Here is a 13,379-nt window from a genome sequence, read left to right as displayed (position 1 = left end):
CACTACAGAAGGAGTGGTCCTCAAGAGTAGTAACATACGGGTAAACGTGAATCAAAAGTATAATGGTTATGAGATATCCAGAGTACCATAAAAGGAAAACGGAGAGGGGGAGAGGAAGAGGAAATAACAGAAGTAGAAAACAGAGGGAAGGAGGATAGTAGGGGAAGGGGGGAGGAGGGTGTGTTAGTAGAGGGAAGAACAGAGAAGGAAGAAGGAAAAACAGGTCCTAGCTCAAACAATTACTGAAATATCTATATTTTCATTTTTTAAGAAGAGGAATGTGTAGCGGTGAAGTAATCCTGCCACCTATGTCACGTGGAAAGAAATTTGTAAGGGCGATCATTAACTACACTAGTCATAGGATAGATAGAGATATAGAGATTATATATATATATATATATATATATATATATATACACACATATATATATACATACATACACACACATATATACATACATATATACATATACACACACACACATACATATACACACACATACATATACACACACATATATATATATATATATATATATATACATATATATATACATATATATATATACATATATATATACATATATATATACATATATATATATACATATATATATACATATATATATATATATATATATATATATATATATATATATATATATATATATATATATATATATATATATATATATATATATATATATATATATATATATATATATATATATATATACACACACACACACATACATACATACATACATACATACATATACACACACATATACCAAACACTCTGAAACAATCAGAGAGCCCTTCTATTTTGGTACGAATTCAATTTCCTGGCTATTTAGCATCTGGCTGCGATCAGGATATGGCCCAGGAGTACCCACATTATTTTGTGGGTGTCAGGAGGTAGTCGAGGGAGGAGAAAGAAAGATAGATGGAATGGAGATCTTAGATTAGTTACTTTATAAATAAGGTCAGCTACCTCCTTCCATAAGGGAATGATTTTTGGGCAGCTGCACCAGATATGGGATAGGGAGCCACGCTGGCCACTGTTGCGCCAGCAGAGGTCAGAGGTTGTCGGATAAATTGTTTTCAGTTTGGATGGGACTAAATACAGGGCCGGTGCTAGGATCCATGGCGCCCCAGGTATTTTTAAAAAAATCGCCACCGACCCCCCCCACCCCGCAAAAATCGCCGCCCTCCTCCCCCCTCACCCGTCTCTCCTTACCTTGTCTCACCAGTGCCGCCTCTCTGCTCCGTCTCCTCCCTTCCACTCACTGACACTAGTAAGTAGAGGGGAGGAGACGGAGCAGAGAGGCGGCGGTGGTGACAAAATAGCCTCTTTCCCCCTCCCCGTGCATCTGAATACTGTGCGGCGGCCGTGACAGGTATGGTCAGCGGTCGCCGCACAGTTTTAAAGTCATTTAGTATTCTGTGGCGCCCTCCAGAGCCCGGCGCCCTAGGCAAGTGCCTAACCTTGCCTAATTGGAGTGCCGGGCCTGACTAAATAACAATGGAAAGAGTTTGTAAGAATTTTCTTTTATCTGTGTACAGATAGAGGATTTGGCAACTGCCTCGCGAATCTCCGTCCATTCCTCAGGGTCCAAAGTCTCAGCCATCTCCTCCTCCCAACGGAGCTCATGAGACTCCTTGTCAGGCAAATTGTAACTCATTAATTAGTAGAGAATAGAAAGTGGATATTAAGCCTTTAGAAGATGTTTTGTTTTTACAGAAGGTTTCTAGCGGGGAGGGATTGTGAGAAACACGAGGGTCTATTCAGGTGGAGAAAATGTGCCGAATGTGTAGGTATTGGTAAACACGGAGAACGATAGGCGAAAGCGCTCACGGAGATCAGCAAAGGTCGGGAAAAATCTCATTGGGACTATATCGGAAAGAAACAAAATATTCTGCTTTGTCCATTGGGAAAAAGATTTTGGATTGACACCTGGAGGAAAAGAGGGGTTATGCCACAGTGGGAACATCTGCTTTGGATTAACCAAAAGTTTAAAAGTGCGGGTGCAATATTTCCATATTTCTAAAGAGAAGCAAACTGTTGGGGGGAGGGCGTTCAGAGAGGGAAGATCTTTAGGGTCTAGCCAGAATAAGATACTGGGGGATAGCATCTGAAGGAGGTCCGCCTCTGTGTCAACCCAAAGCCTGGTCTGAGGAAGATAATGAATGAGAACCGCTTGGGTGAGATGAGATGCCAAGTAGTATTTATGGAGGCAGGGTTGCCCCAAACCACCGTTATGAGCATGACGAAAGAGAACTTTGAGGCAAACTCTAGGACGCTGGGCCGGACCATACAAATTGTGAGAGACTTGCCTGCAGATCTTTGAGAAAAAGTGATAGGACTCGTACAGGTAGGGTCTGAAAGAGAAAGAATCCTTGGCAGAATATTCATCTTAACCGAGGCCACTCTACCAATCCAAGAAATATACTTCGGGGACCAGGATTTGAGATCACGATTCAGGGCGGCTACTAGTGGGGGAAAGTTGGCAGTAAAAAGACGATCATAGGTTTCGGCGAGATTGACACCTAAGTATTTAATGTGATGTGGCTGCCAGTGAATTTTGAAGGTGTCTTGTAAGTGAGTTTGAGTGTTCGAAGGGAGATTAAGGGCAAGGGCCTCAGTCTTATCGGAGTTGATTTTAAAGTTTGAAAGGAGACCATACTCATTAATTTCAGCAAAAACAGATGGGACAGAGACATGAGGGTTTCTAAGGGTGAGGAGGACGTCGTCTGCGTACAAGGCTAGTTTAGCCAATCTTAAACCTGTGGATATAACAGAAATAATAGGGTTGAGGCGATTTGGGGAGGCAAGAGGTTCCATCACTAGGGCAAAGAGGAGGGGAGAGAGGGGGCATCCCTGTCTGGTGCCATGCCGAATTGGGAAAGCCGCTGAAGCACATCCATTAGCCAGAACCGTTGCTGAGGGGTTGAAATAGAGTGAGGCAATTCCACTAAGAAAGGGGCCTTGTATGTTCGCTGCTTTGAGGACCTCGCGCATGAAGGGCCATTAAACCCGGTCAAACACTTTTTCAATGTCACGCACGAGCACCAGATCCGGAGTTTTTAGCCTATTTGAAGCATGGGTCAAGTTGATTATTTCCCTAGTATTGTCGGCTGCCTGACGATTGGGAATGAACCCCACCTAGTCAGGGTGGGCCAAGGAGGGGATCACATTGGCCAAACGATTTGCTAAAATCTTAACAAAAAGTTTTAGGTCTATATTTAGAAAGGATATTGGATGATAACTTGTACAAAGACTAGGAACCATTCCCTCCTTCGGGATGACCACTATGTTAGCTCTGGTGGTGGCGCTGTCAAAATTTCGACCCTTAAGAATCGAGTTAAAGAGATCTGAGAGGACAGGGAGCAACTTTTTGTAATAACAAACATACTTACAATCTCTTAGCTATGCTCAGGCTTCTAACCCCAAACGCCTTTTCAATACATTTAAATATCTTCTCAATCCTCTCACCCCGAACCCTCCATCTACTATCAGTGCTCAGGATCTTGCTTCCTACTTCAAGGACAAGACTGACAAGATCAGACTAGAAATGGTATCCTCTTCCTCGACAAGCAGTCAGCTCAATTCCTTCCCACTACCCTCTGACACCCGCTCTTCATTTGACCCCACAAATGAAGAGGAAATTTCTACGCTCTTCTCATATTCCTACTCTACCTCCTGTCCTCTTGATCCTATTCCCTCGCAAATTGGTAGATCCCTGTCTTCTGTGCTCATTTCACCTCTAACTCAAATCTGTAATCTCTCACTCTCTACTGGCATCTTTCCATCACTATACAAGCATGCAGTGATTACTCCTATTCTAAAAAAACAAAACTCCGACCCAAACTCTCTCTCAAATTACCGTCCCATCTCTCAGCTCCCTTGCCCCTCCAAGCTTCTAGAGAGACTTGCCTACACTCGCCTCACACGCTTTCTTTCCGCTAACAACCTGTTGGATCCTCTTCAGTCTGGCTTTCGTTCTCAACACTCCACAGAGACTGCGTTGACCAAGGTTGTCAATGATCTGATCACTGCAAAAACTGAACGCTATTAATCTCTACTAATTCTCCTGGATCTCTCGGCTGCATTTGACACCGTTGACCACTCTCTTCTCATACAAACGCTGCAATCCCTAGGTCTTCAAGACACTGTTCTATTCTGGTTCTCATCCTACCTCTCTAATCGCTCTTTCACTGTTAATTTCTCTGGAGCCACCTCTGCTCCGCTTCCCCTATCAGTTGGAGTATCACAAGGCTCAGTGCTAGGTCCTCTGCTGTTCTCTATCTATACCGCTTCTCTTGGAAATCTAATAAGTTCATCTGGCTTTCAGTATCATCTCTATGCGGATGATACCCAAATCTATCTATCCTCTCCTGATCTCTCGACATCTGTGTTGCCCGGTGTAACTGACTGTCTTTCTGCCATTTCATCTTGGATGTCCTCTCGCCAACTCAAACTTAATCTTTCTAAAACAGAGTTAATAATATTCCCACCTGCCAACAAGAGCATACATGACATTTCTATCTCTGTTGATAACATGACCATAAATACCACCCCACAAGCTCGCTGCCTATGTGTAATCCTTGACTCACACCTATCCTTTGTTCCCCACATTGACTCTGTATCTAAATCCTGCTACATACATCTAAAAGAACATTTCCAGAATTCGCACATATCTCACGCAAGACACTGCAAAAACCTTAATTCATGCACTCATCTCCCGCACTGACTATTGCAATTCCCTCCTTACTGGTCTTCCCAAAAACAGACTCAAACCTCTACAATCTATTTTGCACGCTGCGGCAAGACTGATTTTCCTTGCAAATCGTTCTTCCTCTGTTGAATCACTGTCTCTACACTGGCTGCCTGTTTTGTACCGAATCCAATATAAAATACTTTTACTAACCTACAAGGCCATCAACAAAGCTGCACCAACATACATCTCCTCTCTTGTCTCAAAATATCTCCCAACTCGGCAACTCCGTTCTACACAAGATCTGCGTCTCTCATCCACCCTCATTACATCCTCCCATTCCCGGCTACAGGACTTTTTCCGGGCTGCACCCACTCTATGGAATTCTCTCCCTCGCACAGTAAGACTCTCCTCTGGTCTACAAACCTTCAAGCATTCTCTGAAAACCTACCTCTTCAGACAAGCTTATAATATTCCTCAACCACCCTCTTAACCTCGCTACCTTTAGCCTGTTACACAATTTCACACAAGACAACCACCCCCTGACATACATTGTTGTGTGACGGGTTCATTTAGCTTATGAGTCACTTTTACCTTTGCAGTCTGGCTGTGCCAAAATGCAAAATGTTGACTTAACCTCATGTGTCAATCTCCCATTGTCCCATATATTGTAAACTTGCGAGCAGGGCCTTCTCACCTCTGTTTTACCCAGTTTGTTTATTAGTTTATTATGTTTGTCCCCAATTGTAAAGCGCTAATGAATATGTTGGCGCTATATAAATGATGATTATGATATGGCCGTGAGACCGTCCGGACCCGCGGTGGACGTATTTCTCAGGGATTTAACTGTGCATTTCAATTCGTCAGCGGATATACCCTGACTAAGTGAAGAAGATTGCGACTCGTTAAGCGTGGGTAGACGACAAGTATTTAAGAATGTTTTGATTCGAAGTCTGAGATCTTTAGGGGGGTGTCAGATTGAAGATCATACAATTTGGAGTAGAATTCCTGGAAACGGTTAGCTATCTTCTGTGGGTCAAATACCTTACTGGCGGAGGCATCTTGAATATGAATAATTTTGTTGCGGGTCCGTTTGGTGCGTAAACTACGAGCCAAGAGAGCGTCAGCTTTGTTTCCTGTCTTGTAGAATCTTTGGCGGAGACATTTCAGCGTGTTGGCCGCTTTATTAGACAAAAGTTGCTGTAACTGAGCTTTTACAGCCAGGATTCTGAGATAAGTTTTGCGTTTTGGGTAACGTTGATGCTTCATGGTGAGAGAAACAAGCTCAGATTCGAGAACGTGCTAAATTAATTTTTTTCTGGACTGATATGCTAATTAAGAGGCCTCAAACAGTAGCTTCATGGGCCTCCCATAGGACAGAGTGTGAGATATGTGGGGAGGAGTTGAAGTTCTTGAACTCCTCAATTTCCTACGATACTTTCTGCAAGTTTTCCGGTTTGGAGACAAGGGTGTCGTGTAAGCGCCAGGACCAATGGGGGCGGACTGAGGGAAGAATATGAACATTGAGAGAAACCGCCGCATGACCCGAACAGGTAACTGGGATTATATCCGAAGAGTGCAGGGAAGGAGTGGAGGATTTATCTGTAAAAATCATGTCTATGCGTATATGGACGTTATGAGGGACAGAAAAGTGTGTATGCACGAGCAGAAGAGTTCAGGACTCGCCAAGAGTCATAGAGATCATACAGCTTGATTAGGGAGCAAAGATGACGAGAGTCTCTGGAGGTCTGCTGAGAGGAGGGAGACGACGGAGAGCGGTCTTGCTTGGCATCCAACGTGACATTAAAGTCCCCACCCAAAATGACGTGTCCCATAGCTGATTGAGAAAGTTTAGCGAAGAAGTCTGAAAAGAAGGATCCTTGTCCCACATTAGGAGCATAAAGAGTCGCTATGGTTATGGGCGTTTGGGAAATCGAGCCAATCAATATTGTATATCTGCCTTGGTCATCTGTTATTGTGGAATGTACAGTTAATGGAACTGACTGATGGACTAGGATAGCCGTGCCCCTAGTTTTGCGAGGAGAGGTGGAATAGAATGCATGCGGGAAGGTTCTATTTGTGAGACTTGGGTGCGAGTGTGTGAAATGCGTTTCCTGCAGGAGGACTATGTGAGCCTTAAGGCGTTTTAATTCTTGAAGCGCCATGGTGCGTTTCTGCGGGGCATTCAAACCGTTAACATTTAGAGATATTATCTTGATAGTCATGGTGGGTGTGGAAAAGGAAAGCTTAATGAGACGAGTCTGAAAACTAGACAAAGAGGGAAAAGCAGAAGAGATGTTAGCATGAAGGGGGGGGGGGGGGTGGGTGGAGGGGTAGGGAAGGGACCGAAGATGGGGGTCCCAGGCTCCGGTTTAAAACAATGTGGATGACACATCCTGTGTGTCAGTGGGGTTGAAGAACCAATTTTTATGAATAAAACCTGTATATTGTAGTAAGTAAATCACTTAAATATCCTCCACCAAAAGAGTATCAATGAAACAAATAGAATGAGTTCTATAATAGCAGGTATCCAATCATTCTATTGGTGTAGATATAACTTCAAACAGGGAAACCACTTGATGATAATTTGAAGAGCATGTCACATGTGAAATTGGCGTGGCATCAGTATGACTCAGACAGCCAATGCATGACCATTCAGAACCAATAAGATGCATGGGTTGTAAATTAGGAGCTACAGTTTTACAGTCCAGTTGTTGCAAAAAAAAAGTTCCTGCTCCAGTTAGTACATGGAGCGTTGAAATTAATTAAATATGTGTGAATTTTTATACCTACCCAAAGGTAGGCAAACATGCAGACACGTTAATAGCAGAATATACAACCTGGGTTCATGTTGTTTATTCTGATACCGGTTTATATATTTAAATATTAAACATTGAGTTTTATAAATGCCACATAATGGAATTTAAAAAATTTCCAACAATGTATTAACTTTTATTATCTGTTTGTTTAAAAAGAAGAGTACTGGTATAAACACTTTTGAGATTCAGACAGATGAGCTTTTTATGTTGTGCTTTAAACTCATGTGAAATTAATCAAGAGCAAAAATGATCATATTGTGGAAGCAGTAGCTCATTTCACAGCTAAGACTAGACATGAATGTTTAGAGTGATGTCCACTTTTATAATTAGCCTGATTTCCTTTGCACTTGACTATCAGAGCAATGGAAAACACATCCAAGCAGATATAAGCAAAATTTTCTAAACTGTTCCAAGGAGTATTCACCCCATTCCACATATGGCCATTTTGTTAGCTGAATTTGGCTCAAGAATCAAACCACACTCACACCATACAGCAGAGCAATTTGAATGTTGTCATCCCAGCTCTATTCATAGATTATACATACCGCAAATTTAGAAATAGTGTGCACAATTGCTTACAGCAAAATGGCAAAGCAAAAACTGTACTTAAAGTTTGCATCTTGCATAAATGTAACTTTCCTCCGGGAACCTAGAGGTGTGCAAATTTTTGTTTCAATTTCACTCCTCTCTAGCATGGACTAGGAACTCTGCCCATCACTTGGTTGCAATGTAAAAATTAAACAATTTCAATGTTGTGGATATTGCATACTTGCCAACTGACTCCCGAAATTCGGGTCGGACTCCCGAGAGAGCTGGCAAATCTCCATCCCGCAATTGCGGGGCTGAAATGACGCGATTTGCGGTGAATCGCATCATTTTGGCCCTGCCCTCTGCTACAAAACGGCATATTTGTCGCGGGGACGGGTCCAAAATGACGCGTTTGGCCGCCCCCTCCCGCCCTCTAGACACGCCCCTCTCCTGCTCAGAACTTGCCAAGAGTAGGCAAGTACGGGATATTGCTTCTCTTTAACTTCCATCCTCATTTTATTTCAATTGACATGTCTAAAAGTTTCTACAAAAATATTTCATCTGATCAGGAATAGCTTATTAATATTTGTCACAAATGTGCTACAAATCTTTTAATGCACAGAACATACCTTGTAAACTCTTCGTGAAGATTGTTTGGTTCAGAGGAGTAATATTTAATTCGAAAGTGCAAAGTATAGGGAGGGCCAACTGTTAAATAAAACAGAACAATTAATGCTGTACTGTACATATAGTATAACTTAAGCATTAGACTATTTTCCACAGAGTTTCTATGAATAAATGTTTTAATTAACTAATCCTAACCAATCCAAACCATCATTTTAGACAGTCTTATTTTAATATTTAGACAAAAGAAATCCGTACCTTATAACTACATTTCATAGCTGACACTAAAGGTGCTTTACAGAAAAGGTGTGGAATCCTTTTGTGGAGTTTCCAGCTTCTGGCTCTTCTGCCACCTACTACAACTTATAATGTGCTATCATGCCACCAAACTGTCCAGATTTAGACGAGACAGTTCCGCCATCCCGTCTGGAGTGTCGTTCACTGCTGCTCTGCATGGCAGAGTGGTCTGGGCTGGTCACTGGAGATCCCAGCACTGGCTCTGCTTACAAGCACACCGGGTAGGTCTCTCTCTCAGGGTATGTCTCTCTCGGCTTCCTACCTCTTTCCCCAGGTAACGAGACCACCACAGCATGCTGGCACACCCTTTTATAGGCCCTGCAGATGCTAATCAGCCTGCTGTCTGGCTGGGACTCCAGAACACCTGAACTGGGTCTCAAGAACAGTTAATTCAGCTCTTAATTGAGCCAAGCTTTTAGGAAAGCTGTCTTTTCAATATACTAAACAACTTTCCTGGAGTGTAAAAAGCATAATATAGAATTATTATACACAGATTATGAATAATTGTATAAAACTAGAAATATAATTTGGAAGTGGTATTCATTTAAGGAAAAGCAAATCATGTGCTTTTTAAATGTAGGCAACACACAGATTTCTGTCTCATGCTTTGCAAAAGTGCAATATTTTATAGAAGCAGTAATCCCAGTGCAATTTACTCAGTGGAGATACTAATTAACAATTCATCAATGTGTTTTTAGCAAGTTGATTGGAAAGATGTTGACAATCTAATTTATGCTAAATCTTAAAAATTGCAGATAAATAGTATAGATGCATGGAAAACCCAACCTCCATAATTCAGTGGGAAGTTGCACAATAGTACAGAGAAAACAGTGTAATGCTTGGGGCCCAAACATAGCATCACCTGATTGAGTGCGGCAGACAGTCAATGATACAGTTGGATCAACCTTGTGTTGTGTATAGCGCACAGCAAAGGTCTTTAGCCTAGTTATAGAGCATGACTGATATTTAGAATTACCACATGTCACTTTTTATTTTACTTTATTTGGTGAAGTGAAAATGAAGCGAAAGTCAAACTATTGTAGACAGATTTACAAATGTATAAATATAGAGAAGTTTATAATAAACTCATTTTACAATGAATGATTTGATGGTGTCACTGGGTTTAAGGTTTATACAGTTTAGCCCTACCATGACACTGCCACTATCAGGCAATCCGTTGAAAGTCAGTAGTCCCACATTAAAGACAGCAATAATGAAAGCCATTGATATGCCCATGATAACCAAATCCTTCTCTGCTGAGGCTTTACTCATCCCTGTGCTGAGCACTTTTGGGCCCTTAACATATATATTGCCTGCTAATCAAAATCAATCAGCAAACAATAAATACTTTGGGTATATCATTAGAAAGAAGCGACTTCCTTCCTTCAAGCAAGGGTACCCCCAGCTTTCCAAGTGCCAGGGATAGAAAGATAGAGACTCTGAAAGAGCCTCACCCTATCCCTGACATTTTCCACAGGCTGTGCTCATGTACAATTTCATCCCAGCATACACGCACACACATTTTCAATGTGGGAAGCACGCCTTCGCTCCGGCAGGATCATAAAATCCCAGATCACGGTGGGAATTAATCTGTTTGGTTTTTTTTAGCCCTTTAAATACAGAGGATGAGTGGGACTTGTTCGTTGAACTTTAAAAGGGTCATTTAGAGGATGAGTCCCTCTTAAAGGGTTCAAAGAGCTACAGAGACCTCTGAGGAAACTGTTAAATTTTAATTTAACAATTTCATCCAAACATGAAATTAATAGCAAATGGCAATTGAAGAATTACATTTCCAAAAGAAAAGGTACAGAGAACTGCATATACACATGTAGTCATGCAAAACTGAAATATCATGTGATTCTAGAAAACATTTGCTAGATAACATTTCTAATTGTAACCAAATTAAGATGTCTCAACAAATACAAATTCTCTATGGGATAATGAGTGACTGCATCTGTTTATAGAAAAGGGTTGTGAAGTCCGATGAGAAGTGGAAGCTTTTTCCCCCAATGAAAACAGTATTTGAAGCATGACAAAAACCAAAACACCACTCTATTAACCCTATTCCTACAGGAATGGTGTTCGCAGCATATTTTTGGAGAAGTTTTGCTACAATTGGGACATTGATTCTGATTAGGTTAAGAAAAAAATGAATTGTGCAAAGATCAGGCTGATACCCAAGTCCCAGTCAGTGGCATCAAAGCACAAAAATGTATTTTTCTGTAGGGCAATAATTTTAAGCAAAAAAAAAAAAACAAAACCACATGGATTTACTCAATAATGCTACACATTTATTTCATGTTATTCCTGAAATACACTTACATTCAATTTTTTTTCAGGTATTTCTATAGGCAGCATGGAAAAAAAACAATGTACGCATTGACTACCAATGTAAATGAAAATGAACACAAGTGAAATAAACCTAACACGTAAAAAGTACTTACTCTGTATTTGTTTCTTAATAGGTTTCATATCATCCAACCAATGCTTAAGAAAAAAAGAAAAAAAAAACATTACTCAAACATCAATACTATAATTGCATTAAAATTATTAAATTAAAATAGAATATTTAAATTTCCAGTAACTGGATAGGAAATGCTATATTTAAGGTCTGAAGCATGAAACAAGTCTATACAAAGTGAACATAAATAAACAAAGACCGAACATAACACAGATATGGGTAAAATATATATTTTTAACATCATGGTGCCCTAAAAGAACTAATGTAATGTTACAGTTATTTACTGAACTTAATCTTAATAGTGAAAACACTAAATGCTCATCTAGATGGCACTGAAGCATGCATTACACAGATATTAGGTACAGATGATCGAGTCCTAACTGTGCAGCGACAGGATGGATCACCTATACCACCCTGTCTATTGTTACTGGGAACCGGCTGGGCTCACTTTGCCACCGTTCCCTTTAGTTATCCAAAATGCGCCCTCTAAGGAGGGGCTTACAAATGCTGCCAACACTGGACTCCTTACCGGCATCCAGTAACTGGTTTCTTCTGGGTAACTGATGCTGCTAGTGTACCCCTTTACTTGTGTACCTGGGTTGGTACCCCTGACCTCTTCCTCTGGATCAGGGTTGCGGTGGAAGGATACCCCCTGGCCTATCACACTGGCCAGAGTTGCTGGGTAGCGGGCAGAGCGGTGATAACCGAAAAGCTGGGTCCAAACATCAGAAACAGCCGGGAACGAATAGAGTTGGGTCTAATCTGCAGGTCACAAGGATAGAGAAATTTCCAAGCAGGTCTTTCAAGCAAGTGATGTTTATTCGCTCCCCCTGGTTGAAGGTACCAGGGAGCAGGTCAGATGAAACAAGAAAAACAATTTCCAATAGGAAACTGTGCTTTTTATACAGTTTTTAGACACAGCCTCATAGGGTAAGCCAGTCCCCTGAGGACTGAGCTATTTTAAAATAAAATCAGGATGCAGTGTGTTTACCCAAACATAGATTTACATGCAAAGCTAACAATATTTTACACTTATCTGTGATATCCCAAAACTTACTGTGAATTCCTGCATCTTGTTTTAGACACAGAGAAAAACTAACAGCACGTCTAATTAAACCTTCCTGTGCCTTCAGGTGCTGGACCCTCACACATCAAAAGGGCTAATTAACATGAGTTTAACATGGGTGCTTTTTCAGACAGTTGCAGAATACACATTCCCAAAGGAAAGTTACAAAACCCCAAACAAATCATTTCACTACTCCAAAATACACAAAAGCCTTTCTCAACAAAGGCTTATTGCATCAGGTATATACCTCAGAAATAATGTGTTTCCTCTAGCAAAGTTAAAACAAAAAACTAATTTCCTCCTCTGGTATTAAAAATAAAGATATTTCCTTTACCAACATACACACAATATCAAAAATAAGTACATTTGCAATTATATAAATAAGCACCCTGCACTATTTCCTTTAAATAAATTTATATCATAAGTTATTTATAAGCGATCCAGTCACATGTGCGCCTTATTTACATACCTTAAAATTAAAATATGTTGTAGCTTTGCATTAAATGCTATTATGGAAAACAGTGAGCATGATCTCACTGCAATTTGAAAGGCTATGAAAAACATGCAATTTAGTTATTTAACCAGTTCCAACAGCGCTACTCTAGTCCTAGCAAATGCAGATTTACCTTTTTAATTACTTTGATTTGCAGAAACAAAACAGGATTCCAATAAAGTTCCCGAAAACCTGTATTTAACAGTTTAAGATCAGGGTTTCTTAGATGTTGGCAATTTGATCAATATCACCATCTGCATAGCATCAAAGTGGCCACAATACCAAAAAGTGATCTTGAGGATATGATTATTATATGGGCAGAAAATGCAGTTGGAAGATTACAGCTATTGCCCTGCGTGCAGAACCACCGTTC

The 13,379-nt window shown here is 40.7% G+C and overlaps 1 protein-coding gene across 5 annotated transcripts in view; it reads right to left on the bottom strand.

The window, feature by feature from the left end:
• The window catches only part of EPB41L4B (erythrocyte membrane protein band 4.1 like 4B), a 359,971-nt gene that overhangs the window by 265,421 nt on the left and 81,171 nt on the right, over window positions 1-13,379 (bottom strand). For all 5 annotated transcript variants that reach the window (XM_075212804.1, XM_075212805.1, XM_075212808.1 and 2 more), the window contains 2 exons: window positions 11,431-11,473; window positions 8,695-8,773 (listed from right to left, as the gene is read on the bottom strand). In XM_075212804.1, the coding sequence (XP_075068905.1) occupies window positions 8,695-8,773; window positions 11,431-11,473 (122 nt within the window). The remainder of the gene's footprint in view (window positions 1-8,694; window positions 8,774-11,430; window positions 11,474-13,379) is intronic.

Source organism: Mixophyes fleayi, chromosome 5 (genome assembly GCF_038048845.1).
Source record: "Mixophyes fleayi isolate aMixFle1 chromosome 5, aMixFle1.hap1, whole genome shotgun sequence".
Lineage (NCBI taxonomy): Eukaryota > Metazoa > Chordata > Amphibia > Anura > Limnodynastidae > Mixophyes > Mixophyes fleayi.
The sequence above is the reverse complement of the archived record's forward strand: the minus strand, read 5'-3'. Positions and strand labels throughout refer to the sequence as shown.